Source organism: Corylus avellana, chromosome 4 (genome assembly GCF_965113065.1).
Source record: "Corylus avellana chromosome 4, dhCorAvel1.hap1.2, whole genome shotgun sequence".
Classification (NCBI taxonomy): Eukaryota; Viridiplantae; Streptophyta; class Magnoliopsida; order Fagales; family Betulaceae; genus Corylus; species Corylus avellana.
In genome coordinates this window covers 878,699-893,451 of record NC_142493.1, presented here as the reverse complement: position 1 = coordinate 893,451, position 14,753 = coordinate 878,699, and the positions used below count along the sequence as shown (strand labels likewise).

The following is a 14,753-nucleotide window of genomic DNA, read 5'->3' as shown; positions in this document are numbered from 1 at the left end:
CACCGAGAAAAAAACCGTTCCCTTTCTCAGTTTCTCACTGCTTCGGTGTTCCGTTAGGCCTCAATATCGAACGAATCGACGGCCAAACAAGCCGGCTGCTGGTCTCAGTCAAATTTCTAGCTACAGCCTACAGGTAACCATGAAAGCAAAATGGATAAACTTAGTGCTTAACATTTTTATTTTCTTTCACTTTCTTCAAATTTCTCTGCAACCGAACAGAGGTGGATGTGTATATAATTCTTTTAGGTGGAAGCTCCAACATGCAACAGTTGGTTATAGGTGTAGCTTGTTTTCTTTGAATCTTTTATTTTGTTTTATTTTCACATTGTAGACTGTAGTATATTTAATTCGCCTTATTTTTGCATGAATTTCTTCTCAATGTTATGTTGAAATTGCACATGTTAGGTATGATTCCCATGATTTAATCTTGTCTCATTTCTTGTTAATTGTTATGCTTGATTCTGGTTGTGATTGTGTTATACACATTGTTTGTGATGTATTTAGGTATGATTTTCCATTATCCGTGAGTTGTTTGCATATGACTAAATATTTGTGCACACCACATGTTTGACTAGATGCCTAAGTGACATTCTTGAGCCACTTACCTTGATTCATGACTTGAATTGCTCTTGTTTATTGTCATTATGGTTTAAGCTTTGATTGTGAGGGATATAAGCATTTGTTTCCTTTTTTGGCCTTTCTCAAACTTAACACACATCACATGTTTGATGTAATATATCAATGATGTATAGTTGGTCAAATTTTCCTTGTTTTTCTTGGAATGATTATGGTAAAGTGCAGTTCTAGACACTTTTTTTTTTTTTTTTTTTGTATTTCTATCTTTTTGATATAGTATCGACATGTTACATTTCTAATATATCAATTTCAGCACATATTTATAAATTTGTATAGATATTTTTTGTGATGCATATATTATGTGAATTACCAAATTTTTAGAGTGAAAAATTTATAGGACACCAAAAAAATTTTAGTGACACCTCCAATATAAAATAGTTGGCTCCACCACTGCCAAGAATACTAGTCTTCAAATTAATAAACCTAGCATCACGATGACATTATTGTAAAACAAAAGCATTAATACCTAGTCTTGTTCCAACTTAATACATTAATTATTACTCCTGAACAGCCCCAGTCTGAAAAAATTCTGTCAGATTTTGATCCTCAACAGACCTTCGTCCCTTTTTTCCTCCTCCATTCAGCTCCTTCGCTAAGCTTTCCTCCACTCCTTTCCTTTTACGTTGCACTGGGAAAAAAAAATTTCACAGTAGTCTCAAGCCCCTTCTTGCTGCGTGCTTGCTTTTCCCAAGTCCTCAGATTTGATCCCTTCTTTTTTTGTACACCTGCCGTGTCCCCTTGCATGGACTCCATCCCTTCCGAAGCTGCCTCCTTTTCGTCCATGTGGTCCGTGTGCATGGGTTCACCCACCTCCACGTCAAAACTTTGCAATAAACCCAAGTCAGAAACTGCTGCTGCCTTGCCATCGAGGGCTATGGAAATATGGTCAACACTCCCATCCAACGTTGATGAGAAATTGGCCAGTTGTGGGCTGGTAGTGAGAGGCCCACAGCTAGGACTTTTTGACACTTTGGAGGAATGTGTTACCATGAACAATTAGACCAGCCGTAACCTCCTCATTGAAGTTCATTAAAGGAGTAATTATGTGATCCTCGCTAGTTTGTTCCCCAACGTCCTTGTAGCCTCCCGTATCTCCGCGACATCAAACCTGATTCTGCACTAATGCTTCTTGTTTCTGACTGGGTAACCGGTTTAGGGTTTCCCATAAAGCTGGAACTGTCGAAATTAGCCTCCCTCACCTCCTCTCTGCTGCCGCCAGCCTCTTGTTCCTCCGCCATACTGGAGCACCGACGCTTTCCTCCACCATCACCGGCCAGAACTGGATTATCTAACTGCTCCTAAGCATTCTCATTTCTCCTTATCAATATAATAAAGAAGTTGTATCCAAATGCGCTGGAAGGCTAGAAGCTCCATTCAAAGGTGAAAGAGTAATATTAGAAGTAAGAATTGTATTTCTCATTTGTAAGTGGTTTTTAAAATTATAATTAAATCAAAATTTAATAATAATAATTTTAAATTTAATGATAATTTAAAAAATCATATCACTTTAGAAAAAAAAAAAAGAAAAGAAAAAATCCCACTTGTATCATTATTCGAAAATCGAAAGTAAAATCTTAACATTTTCATAGCATGCTGTACGTTATAGTGAAAGCCACTTTCTTTATAAGTTATGCCCATCAAAAGCTTAAAGAAAAATTCAATAATTATCATAATCTTTTGACCTTTTGCATTTAAAAGAATAGGAAATTTAAGTTCCACTTTATTGGAGACAGTATCATCTTTTATACTCTACTATCAGTATTCCTTAAAAAGAAAAAGATTCATAAAAAATAAAAATAAATAAATAAATAAAAGTCATTTTAAAAGTAATGTCATCTACCACACTACTACCTCAGTGTTGATGGGCATTTTCAATCCACCTTTAAATCATAGATCTTGTTAAAAGAAAAAAGAAAAAAAAAAAAAAACTAATAATTTATTGATAATGTCACGTCAACATAGTAAAATAGTAATTAAAATTTAGATAGCAGTACTGTAGTATATATGGGCTGATTTAAGATTTTTTTTCTTTCTTTCTTTTTTTTTGAGAAAAACACATTTGGATCTAAGCATATGGATGCTTAGAACTATTAGTGTCACAAAAAAAAAAAAAAAAAAAAAAAGACAAATTTGAATATATGCATTTGAGGTTATTATTATTAAATTTAATAAATAAAAAAAAATAAAAACTCTAATTTTGTTTCTAGTATTATTCGAAGTCATCGAAAAGGGGTGGGATTGCAAGGACAGCCCCCCTCCTTTTTTTTTTTTTTAATTTTTTATTTATTTGAGGACAGCCTTTGGTTGGTAGCAAAAGGCAGACACTTTGTAATATTAAATAAAAAAAACGACAGACACTTTGAAAGATTAAAATAATAAGTAAAAGTAGTAGCCCCTCCACTTTTGTGCTGACCTCACTCCCCATTTGGACAACCACTATCGATGGTCCTCCTTATGTTTCCATATTCCCCCCCTCCTTCTCCCTGCTTTCAGCGCCACCTTTGTTGGGACATTTTAATTTTTTAATATTTAATTATTTTTAAAATATAAATAATATCTTATTATTGTTTATATTAATGAAACATATGTCCAATTTATGACCAAATCTTTCTAAAGAGATCTTAACTATTAGCCGAATATTTTTCAGAAGATTTTATTCTCATGGTCATGGAGACCCAATCCATGGTGATATAAAGTCCTCCTAAGTCACTATGGTTTTCTAATTTTTTTTTTAAATGATCTTATAATTTTTTAAAATTAGAATTTTACTCCCAAATATATATATTAGTTTTGTTCATCCCCAAATTCTAAATGCTACTTCATCTCCTTCCCATATGGTGCTTTGATTTATTATTTTTTTCCTCCTGATTTGAAATTTCTATTATAAGATAACAATTAGAATTTTTTTACATATTTTTAATCAATTTGATTGAAAAGAAGACGGAGGATATAGGTTTTTCATTTTTTTTTTAAAAAAAAAAATGAAAAACTTATATCTTAATTTCAAGAATTTGGCCGTACACATTTTGTTTGCTGATATTTTCCATAACATAAATCTCTCTCTCTCTCTCTCTCTCTCTCTAAGAAAAAGAGAAAAAGAGAATTGTATTTGTTGGTGTGCTGCACCACCACCGTCACATGTGCGTGCCACGTGGAGTCGTAGGTAGTTTCAAATTAAATTAGAATGTGGCTCATGGCTTGAAGGCTCAAGCCGACGGCTGGGTTTGGTAGAAGCCCAACATCAACAATGGGGTCTCTCTCTCTCTCTCTCTCACTGCCAGTTTGCTGCGTCCATTCGAAGTGCTATTCGTGAGAATCTGGCAAAAAGAGACGTGGCGCGTTCCAATTGAGCAGAGGGTCAATAATTGGGGGCGGGGATTCCCGGAATCGAAAGGACGTTAAAGTTCGAAAAACTGGACAATAAAAAGGGGTTTTAGATCCGCGACTGTGAGAGTGACCACCACGCGTCTCAGAATGCGACAAAAACTCTCCCAAAGACAATTCCATAGAAAACTAATGACACGTGGTGGACGGAGACTTCTTGACGCAACTGCTTCTCATTGGACAATGGAAAAACCCCACACCCCCAGATGACTTCCATGTGCGACACTTCAACTACTATTATAAGAATAATCTTCTTTTCTTTTTTCCAATTTATTTTTCATAACTATTTATCATTCATGCTTTATATTAACTGAATTATCATTTTTTAAGTAATTTTTCTTTTATTTTGAAAAAAAGCATATATATTCTCTTTAAACTATTATCCAATTATTAATGTCTTTTTCAAACTACAACCCGATAATTTCTCCTAAACTATCAAAAAATGTCAATATTCATTTCAATGACAAAACTATCTTAATAAGATTTTTAAAAAAATATTAAAAGTATAATAAAAATTAAATATTCTTAAAAAAATTTGGTTTTTTTTTTTTTATTTGAAAATTTTGATTTGTAAGAATACTTTTGTCTTATTTTTAAAGTCATTTTTGTCTTTTTAAACCTTATGAGACATTGAAATTTTGTGATAATTTATGGATGATATTGACACAATTAGTAGTTTAACGAGAACATTAATGGTAATGGTAGTTTGTATTTAAAAATAATAATAAAAATTAAAAAATTAAAAATAAAAAAACAAGAAAACTGGGGGTATAAGTGTAAACTAGCTATATATGTTGGCCTGCGGATGAGAGAAGGGGCATGTTAGGGGCATTGTCACCGCAAGCTTAAGCATCATGACTCATCTTACTATCTTAGCATATTCTGGATTAGGACTGAATTAATTAGTCTTTTGTATATATATATATTCTTCTTTTTCTTATAATATGATCTTATTTAAATAGAGGAAAATGGAACAATTAATTTTATAAATTCTTCAGCTATCCAACTGGTTGTTAAATAGGAAAATTTCATGATCTTTGTTTACCCAAAAAACAAGGTCTAAAATATTTGTCTCTTCGGAATCATGCAAGCCAAATGCTAATCAAGGATGAGTCCACACAAGGGCAGTTTTGTGATTGCCAATGAATTTTCATTTCACTTCACATCCCTACATGGTTTTTTTTTTTTTTTTTTTTTTAACAAAATTGGAGGAAGAGTCAAAGTAATTATTTTATTTGGACGTGACTATAATAGCACTTGTTCACTAAGTATCGCTCAAGAGGGGCATAGACGATAATAATTGTAGACGCTCTCTTAGGACTGATTGAGCAATAGTTTAACACCAATCCATGAAAAATTATGTGAATTTGTGATATTTTGTATGTTTGTATTTTGCTATAAAGAGTAGATTTGCAAGAAAAAAAAATGATATGGTTGCGATTATATATGTTTATAAGTAATTAATTATTTTATATATTTTTTTTTTTTTTATGTCTATGATTATGATTTCTTTTAATTTATTATCAAGTGGCACCATATTTGGCTTTTATTATTTGATATTAAAATAATTTCTTTCGAATAAACCTAGTATTCAATTATGTGGAAGGAGCGGGAGATTTTGGCACATGAAAATGCAAGAGAGAGATTTTGGCGCATGAAAAACGTGCCAATAAGCTATAAATCCTAGCACATTACTATAAATTTTTGGACACTCAACTGTCAGTATTTACTACCAAGAAATATATACTTTCTAGCATTTTTTGTTTTTGTTTTTGTAGTTGGCAAGAAAAGTAATATAATATAAATAGGGTTTAATAATAATTTAATGATGCTGGGAAAACCCAGCCTAGGTGGGGGCGTCCAACCTAGTTGTGGGCGTGTCTGTATGTCATTTTCTTCCTCCTAACTATAATACACTTAATAAATTATAAACAAAAAGACACAAAAAAAAAAAAATGATGTCTGCATTCCTTTGAAATAGACATCTCACCGACGGGATGTAAGGGTGTTCATAATGTGGAAATGGGTTGAAAATAGCCAATAAGATAGACCTCTCGTGCATACTAGACTATTATATTATATTATAATTTTATTTTCTTTTTTAAATTTTTAATTTTTTGAAATTATGCTGAACTTTCATTGCCAATATCAAGAACAAGTATATTGCTTGGACATTACGCTTTCACTAATACAATTAGGATATTTTTCATCCACACTTCTCAATGGATTGTTGCACTAAAGCCTTCCGAATCTCCTTCCTCTTGGAAGGTTCGAAAGATTCATAAAAGTGCTAATTTTTACGTCCATCACGTGACATATTGGGATATAAGATACAACTAAAGTCCACTCTTATTGCAGTCTCATCTTCTTTTCTCTCTCCTTACCCCATTTGTAGTAGAAAAGATCCACCCCCTACCTTTGTTTGTTTTGTCGTTTGTCTGTTTTTTTGTTGTTAGATGTACTTCAAAAATAAAAGTGAAAATGAAAAGAGGTTATACAAGAGTTTTAATAAAATGAGGTTGGTTTTACAAAATGAAAATTAAGGGAGAGATTTTGAGTTCCCTCCTCCTCTTCCCCCCACGGAAAAAAGTGAATGAATTTTGAGAGGAAAAGCAACCAATTCCGCAGTCTAGCATTACCTTTTGAAAAATTTTAGGAAAAAAAGGTACAATAAAACCAAAACAAAATAAGATATGGAAAACTTATAAATGCTCGAAAGTTGATGCTTATTACTCTTTTTGTGCGTGCAAGTGTGCGCACGCGCGACAGATGAATCCCACGACATTATCGAGAGGTATTTCGCTATGCAAGCAAATTTATTGCATTAAGTACGCCAAAATAAGAGTTTAACTAACAACTGATCACAACTAGCAAACTTATTCAACCATCTACATATTCAGACCATGGATGATGAGGCGAGGGAACTCTTAGCTGAATTCAGTCTACAAGAACTGGTCAAAATTTAGAACAGGATGCGGCAAGAAGCATCTCAGTATATGGCCACCAGCAAGGGAAAGTATGTTCACTCATGCATGCTTTTAGATTTAGAGTTTTGTTCTAACCACCTTAGTCATGAAGAACAAATAATGGAGCATTTCTACTCCACGATCGAGCAACTGTGAATGAACCAAGACAATCATGGCGGACCAGTCACTCCAGGGAAGAGTTCGGTTAATTTATTGAAAAGATCCATAGCCTGGAATTGAAAAAAAAAAAAAAAAAAAAAAAAAAAAAAAACATATAAGTTTGGGAATCCACTTTATCCCTAGAAGTTTCAGGAATTTTTCAATTTGAACCCTTTAAAAATTTGCAATATACCCCTTAATATTTTAAAAAATTTCAATTCAAATCTTCTGTTACTAATTTTCATCAAATTGGATGAAAATCTATGAAATTACGTAATTACCCTCGGGCTTTTTTTTTTTTTTTTGTCCAATTAGTTGGAAATTAGTAACGGAAGGTCTGAATTGAAAATTTTGAATCAGTAGGAAGGTACATTGCAAATTTTTAAACATTGAAATTCGAATTGAAAAACTCTTGAAACTTCATGAGGGTCAAGTGAATTTTCCCCGCTAAGTTTATTATTTTGATGAGAGTGAAATAAGGACAACTCTTGACTAAGAAAAGAATACTAAGGACAAAGGTCAGATAAGCAGTATTAGTACAATACAAACAAGACAGGGTGGTGAGACAAATAATGGCTCTAAATATAATACATTTGAGACTTGGAGAACTGTTTTTAATTAAGGTTACTATAGGATCTATATTTTAATACTGTGAGAATTTTGAATTGGGGGATGCATAGTTTAATTTTAGAGAAAAAAAATGGGGTTGAATTTGTATTCTTATAGAAGCATTAATATAAAAAGCAGATACTTCTAGGAATGAAAAATCATGTCTAAGGTAAAAAAAAAAAATGTTTGGCCTTACCTCGTTGTCATTTTGATATTTTGCAATGCTCAGTGGGTTCTGTGAACACTGGAAAGGCAACATAATGTTAAGAGAATTGGTATTAAAGATTAAAAAAGTGCTTCAGGTAGAACATACATCCATGATTGCTGCTTTGGACTCTTGGGTTTTGAAAGGCGTGGGCAACTTCAGGGTTGGCCATTATTTTTGCAATAGTTTCTTCAGGTGAAAGCCCAATTTGATCTGCAAAATGTAAAATAGAAGCAGAATTAAAAAAAGGGAAGTTAAAACAGAATACTGATCCACCCAAAGAGGGTGGTTTGCCTTGATTACACAATGTAATGGAACTTTATCCAAACAGAAATGTGAAACAGAGAAAAGTAAACCTTATGAGATACTTAGAAGTATTCAATAAATTCAAGTCAATCTCTAAAATAATCTTGTAGTAATACCAATCTTAAAATAACAATGGATGGCGGGTCAAAGGTCACTGGCGCAGTTTTGTATACATATGGTTACAGCTACACCCAGAAAGGTTATTATAGACATATTAGGAAAGCTCTGCTCTACCATTTTGAGTGATAGCAGCTAAGTGAAAGTGCTTATTTCAAAGGTACTATGCACCATTTGAATATATAATGTGAAAGAACATTTATTTTCGACAAGAGTGAGATTTCTATCCATTTGCCTCCAATTACAACCAAACTAAGAGTCTGAGTTAGCCATTGGCAATCAGATCATGCAAACCCACCATAGTGGATATCAATAGTTATTAGGGATTAATGCCCAGTCCACATGATGACACCCCCATAATCTGCAACGCTACGAGATATGACATTCAGTTTATTTTCTTGAAAACAAACAATATCCACCTTCCAATCTCTGAGAAAGTTCCTGACCTTCAGACATTTCTTCCCCTCCTTCAACTTTCAAGCTTATGAACCAAAACAAATCCACAATCTTATGAATCAAGACCATAGCTATCCTTATCAAATACTGCTAGCTACGAATTCCAACTGGACAATGCAATTCTCTCCATGGGGAAGGCTTTGTGGAGATTGGTTGGGGATTTTAAATATGACAGCATGTACTATGGAGGGTGGTGTTCTAATGCTGTCAATGGGTCTTGCGGGTTTAGGGTGTGGAGAAATATTAGGAGGGATGGAGGGTTTTCTCTATATTTATTAGATTTGAGGCGGGTTATGGTTTCTAAGATCTAACATTTGTAGCAAAGAACATGTTGTTCACAATGCCCATGCCCGACCCGTTTAGAAACAACACTGGATCTCGGACCGGGACTTGACTCCGATCCATACTAAAATACAAACAAACCGTGCTTCGAGCTGGTTTTTGCTTCACCGGTTCGCTCCTTCCCGGCAAAAGCTTAACCGCTTGTGGTTCTTCAACGGCCACTATAACACCAAGCTCGCTCCTAATAACTTCGCCGTTCTCTAGCCTCACACTCGGCGAACCCGAACCCGAATCCAGTTCTTTAATATCGACGGAAACGACTTTGGAATTCAACAGGATCGAGTTGGGTGGCAATTTCGCCGCCAATTGTTCGGGGATTGCGCCGATACCATTCGCCGGAAGTGCATTGTCGCCGAGAGCAAGACACTTGAAGATAAAATGGAATAGCCTTGACGACGTCTCGAGCTCTCTATCGAAGAAATTCCGCCGAAGAAAGGGCGAAAGAACCTCCTGATTATGGAATCGGAGAACCCGAACCTCCTCAACAAATCGATGGTGTGAAGCTCCTCCGAAGTGAGAATTTCGTCGTCGGATTTGGAAAAGACCCGAAGCGTCGTCGGCGCAATCAGAAGCTTGTCGAAAACCGAGCCGATGGGGTTTGCGAGGGATTGTATGGAGTCCCAGAAGAGGCGTATAAAGGGTTGGAGACAGTGTGGAATTGGGAGTTGTAATAAACCCGAGCGCCGGAGTAGAAGTTGCGGAGGTTTAATGATGGGTAGTGAAGGAGTTTTTGGGCTTCAGGGTAGGCGGTGATAAAGATTTGGAAGCCGCGGTCAAGAAGAAAGCCGTCAACGACGTCAGTTCGGACACGGCCGCCGACGGCGTCGGAAGCTTCGAGGAGGAGGAAGGGGATGTTGCGGGAGTTGAGGTGGGTGGCGGCGGCAAGACCCGCAAGGCCAGCTCCAATGACGACGACACCTGTGGATTTAGGGTGCGATTGTATTGGCTGGAAGGACGAGGGGAATGATGATGCTTGGGGTTTGGGTAGAACGCGGTGTTGGTGGTGGGTGTAGTGTGATGGGGGAAAGGGAGAGAGGAAGAGAGTCATCGTTGGATGAGGTTTTTCGGTCCGGGTAATGTAATATAGCACGCCGCGTGCAAAAACAAGCTCTCACTCTAGACCCATTTCCCATCCTCAATTTCAAAGAAGCATCGAAAAAACTCAAAGGACATAAAAATAAGGGTTAAATACTAAATTAGTCCCTAGGGTTTCACAACTTTATTTTTTCCTCCCTGGGTTTTCATTTTTATCACAGGAGGTCCCTGTGGTTTTGATAAGTGACCAAATTAGTCCATCCGTTAGTTGACCGTTAGTTGACCGTTAAACTGGACACGTGGACCAATCAGACGTCGACACGTGGCACATATATTATTTTTTTTTTAATTTTTTTTTAATTAAAAAAAAATGTTTTTTTTAAAAAAAAAAATTAAAAAAAATATATTAAAAAAAAAAAAAAAAAAAAAGAAAAATCGGAAAAAACTGGGGGTGGCCGAGCCACCCCCTTGGCAATTTGGGGGTGGCTCGGCCACCCCCTTTGGCCATGGGGGTGGCCGAAACCACCATTGGGGGTGGTTTCGGCCACCCCCAAGGCTCCATGGGGGTGGCCGAGCCACCCCCAGTGGGAACCGGGGGTGGTTTCGGCCACCCCCTTGGGGCCCAAGGGGGTGGCCGAGCCACCCCCTGGTGCCCAGGGGGTGGCTCGGCCACCCCCATCCGGCCAGATGGGGGTGGCCTGGCCACCCCCATGGCCAAAGGGGGTGGCCGAGCCACCCCCAAATTGCCAAGGGGGTGGCTCGGCCACCCCCAGTTTTTTCCGATTTTTCTTTTTTTTTTTTTTTTTTTTTTTTAATATATTTTTTTTTAATTTTTTTTTTAAAAAAAAAACATTTTTTTTAATTAAAAAAAAATTAATATATGTGCCACGTGTCGACGTCTGATTGGTCCACGTGTCCAGTTTAACGGTCAACTAACGGTCAACTAACGGATGGACTAATTTGGTCACTTCTCAAAACCACAGGGACCTCCTGTGATAAAAATGAAAACCCAGGGGGGAAAAAATAAAGTTGTGAAACCCTAGGGACTAATTTAGTATTTAACCCTAAAAATAATGCAGATACGTGAGAAATACCAGATGAAATTAAAAAATTAAAAAAAAAAAATTAAAAAAAAAAAACCTCTTTTCTGGTTGGATGGTGGGTCGTCGATGGGGGTGGTAGCGTTGGGTGCTGCTGAGCGTTCTTTGGGTTTGGGCCAATCTTAAAAATACACAGATTAAATATATCCCATCATCTAAGAAATTTGAGCAAGCACTAGAAAAAACACAAACAAAAAAAAAAATCAAAGAGGAGCCGTGGGGAGAGAAGCACCGGATAATGGACGGCGGCTCCTATCTGGTGCAATAGGTCGGCGTCGGCGTGGGCCTCGCCGGAAGCCAAAGGCATGGGGTGGGGGAGAGAGAGCAGAGCTGTAATGGTGTTGGGGAGAGAGCTGAAGGTGAAGGGATAACATGGGTGGTTGGAGTAATGATATGCTGAACACCGGTTTGGGAAGAAAAGTCTTGTGGGGGAGAACTAGAACCGGCGGGAGCTGATAGACGGGTTCGTTGGCGGCGGTGACGGTGGGGAGACGCACGGTGGGAGGGAGGAGTCATGCCGGCACCGGTGGGGGAGAACCAATGTGCCGGTTGGGGGGAGAAAATGGGTTTGGGAAGAAAATGGGGGGAAATGAAAAATGGGTATCCCGGGGATTGGTTTTGACGCTTGGTTTTGAAATTTTTTTTTTTTTTTTTTTTTTTAAAAACAGAGGTTACGACGTGGCACATGCCACGTCAGCGGCGTGCGTTACTGTTCACGCACGCCGCGTAACTTGTATCATTACTCTAAGATTGGAGGGTAAAGATAAACAGCAAGCGGCATGCGTGGCACGCCCGTGCTATTTATCTTAAAAATAAAAAATAAAAAAAATTTGCACGGGCGTGCCACGCACGCCGCGTGGCACGCCCATGTGGCTTACCTTTCCACATGTCTCAACACCATTCATTAAAAAAAAAACCTCAAAGAAAAGAGATCCACGATCCATCATATCCTCCCAAGGATTGAGAACTTTATTTTGCAAGCCAAACTTATTAGAATTAGGTGGTGTTAGAATATAAGACAAATATATAAAATACGATAAAATCTAAAGAATTTGGGGGAACTGCATCAAAATGTAATAATATTGTAATTGTTTGTATGGAGGTAGTATAGTAAATGAGTCATCAGAAAAGCAAAGCGACACACAAGTGTAGGAGGATTATTCTAATCCCAATTACCTCTAATCACACCAACTAAGAGGCCCAAATATTAGAAGAGCAAGTATTTATGTATAGTATATAGATTGTTGTGAGAAACCATCAGGAGCAAATTTCATCAAACACCGGCAATCTCTTTTTCTTGCTAGGACCATAAAGAACACTCTCAACATAGGCATTAACGTCTTTCCTTGATGGAGGCTTTCCAGTTGAAGAATGTGGCAGCACAACCTCAATGCCATCATCTTGGGGAGACCAATCGCCTTCAGTGATACAAGTGGTGGACAAGTTTTTGCTTGTGCCTTCTGCTTTGGTAGGTGAGGCTGTTTGGGATGCTGCTGCCATGAGCTGACACGCAAAGCGATTCTTTGGCCCGTATGTTCCTGTTCCAAAGATACTGTATGGCTTGTGTGTCTGTGCCTTTACAAAATCACAACATAAATACATAAATGCTATGTTAACAGTCGGATATAAGTAATTCCTTTTTCTTTTTTTTTTTCTCTTCTCATTTTTCACCTCAGATTTGTTCTTGACAGGGAAACGAGTTGGGCGTAGCTCTTCCTTTCCATGTGCAAACTGCGAAAAAAAGAAAAAGAAAAAAAGAAGGGTAATTTATCAATTCTGCATTCAAAATAAGTTGAGTTGAATTTGAATATTGTTTTGTTTAAAACATTTTCAGAATACATTTAAAAATAAATAAATAAATAAATGTTTAAACAAAGACAAAAAAAAAAGTCAGTAAAACGGCATTATATAACTAAAAAGAAAAATAAGAAACAGAAAAGAAGAGAAAAGAAATGGCATTATATAACTAAAAATATATATATATATATATATATATATATATATATATATATATATATATTAATTTTTTTTTAAATCTCAGCCATTAAAGAATACGATGACTATTTTTGATGTCATGATGAGAAATCGGAACCGTCCGATAATAGGTCAAAAGTGAGAGATCAATTAGTTGGGCGTGGGGGGAGCTGACCTGGCATTTGTTGCCGTAGCGGCAGCTTCCAGAATCCTCCCAGGAGCGGCAAATGTCGGTCTTGTAGAGACTCTTCCCACCAGACGACGGAGAAGAAGACAACGTCGTGGAGCCTCCTGAAACGGTGACGGACCTCGCGAACCTTCCAGCTGGAATTGCTGAGGTGACCAGAATCCCATCCATAACCAGTACGTCCTCCTCCACCTTCACTGGCGTGGCGTAGACGGTCGGCGACCTCACCACATCCAAGTTCTCCACCGGAGAGAGCGGCGCGTACTTGAAGGAGTCCGGAGACCCCGCGCGGAGGTACCTGAAGAGCTGCGACTCTCCGAGGTCGATGTTCTCGTTGTAGTAGCTGGAGCGGCCTCTTCCAAGCGGCGACAGGTTGTCCATCGATGCGCTGCCGTTTAGGTTGCTCCTGAGTCCAGGGGGCTTTGAGTTGCTGCTGTTACCGTAAAAGCCTTCCATTGGATGTTGAGCTTTCCTGCAATTCCGAAAAGAAGATTCCATTATTTTGCCTGAGACTCATGCCAAATCTCCTAACTTTCTCTCTCTCTCTCTCTCTCTCTCTCTCTCTCTCTCGGTGAAATTTAGGGATAAATTGCTTTCGGCTTTGTTTTTGAAATTAGGTTTTCAACATATTGAATTTCCCGCGTAAATTATATTCTTCTATGCCATGGTAATACAGAGAGAAGACGTACGATCGGATAATTCCAGTCGTTTCAAATGAAAATTTAATGAATTAAACGAGAGAAAAATGAACAAATCGTTGAATAAACAAGAGAGAGAGAGAGAGAGAGAGAGGAAAAACAAATTACAAAAACGAAGAACAATCTGAATTGCGCTGACTCACGTTCCAGTAGAAACATCAATGCTTTGGACGAATTTTTTTTCTTGTTTTTATAGTGAACTTCTCGAACACGTGATAGATTTTGAATTTAGTTTGTAGAAACAAAAAAGAAAGGCTCACAATAAAAGATTCAAGCAATACAAAGATTCATGAAATTCGGAAATGTGAAAAACAGAAATCAACTGGAAATTTCAACGGGAAATCAATCGAGTAGCAACAAACAATACAAGATTCATGAAATTAGAAAATGTGAAAGAACAGAGAATCAACTGGAAATTTGAAAAGAATAATAAACCTTAGAGATGGCGAGCTAGGACTCTGAACAGCGAAGAGGCTTTTGCTTTGATTGGAAGCAGCTGAAATTTCTTCGGTGAGCTTTCAGTGCAAACTAGGGACAGCAGTTTTCAACCTTTACAAAATGGGCGTGAATATATACCGC

The 14,753-nt window shown here is 37.2% G+C and overlaps 1 protein-coding gene and 1 pseudogene across 3 annotated transcripts; both read right to left on the bottom strand.

The window, feature by feature from the left end:
• Positions 1–6,829: 6,829 nt before the first annotated feature.
• LOC132179418 (uncharacterized) lies at positions 6,830–10,239 on the bottom strand (annotated as a pseudogene). Its single transcript, XR_015911855.1, has 4 exons — positions 8,829–10,239; positions 8,068–8,172; positions 7,951–7,998; positions 6,830–7,216 (listed from the first exon to the last, which is right to left on the bottom strand). The product of XR_015911855.1 is annotated as an uncharacterized LOC132179418 (transcript).
• Positions 6,830–14,717, bottom strand: LOC132177392 (uncharacterized). 2 transcript variants are annotated; one of them, XM_088515283.1, is made up of 7 exons: positions 14,610–14,717; positions 13,465–13,948; positions 12,987–13,046; positions 12,492–12,890; positions 8,068–8,172; positions 7,951–7,998; positions 6,830–7,216 (listed from the first exon to the last, which is right to left on the bottom strand). In XM_088515283.1, the coding sequence occupies exons 2-4, from the start codon at positions 13,930–13,932 to the stop codon at positions 12,573–12,575; spliced, it is 846 nt and encodes a 281-aa protein (XP_088371409.1). In that variant the 5' UTR covers positions 13,933–13,948; positions 14,610–14,717; the 3' UTR covers positions 6,830–7,216; positions 7,951–7,998; positions 8,068–8,172; positions 12,492–12,572. The 2 variants fall into 2 exon arrangements, with proteins under 2 accessions (XP_088371409.1, XP_088371408.1); XM_088515282.1 differs by lacking the exons at positions 6,830–7,216; positions 7,951–7,998; positions 8,068–8,172 and having other exon boundaries at positions 12,376–13,046.
• Between the last annotated feature and the right edge of the window lie 36 nt (positions 14,718–14,753).

Excerpts from the sequence above, each read along its gene's own strand:
- LOC132177392 (XM_088515282.1), bottom strand. The coding sequence starts at position 13,932 with ATGGAAGGCTTTTACGGTAACAGCAGCAACTCAAAGCCCCCTGGACTC. Across the intron at positions 13,047-13,464 it reads GCTACGGCAACAAATGCCAG|TTTGCACATGGAAAGGAAGA; the intron begins GTCAGCTCCCCC and ends TTTTTTTCGCAG.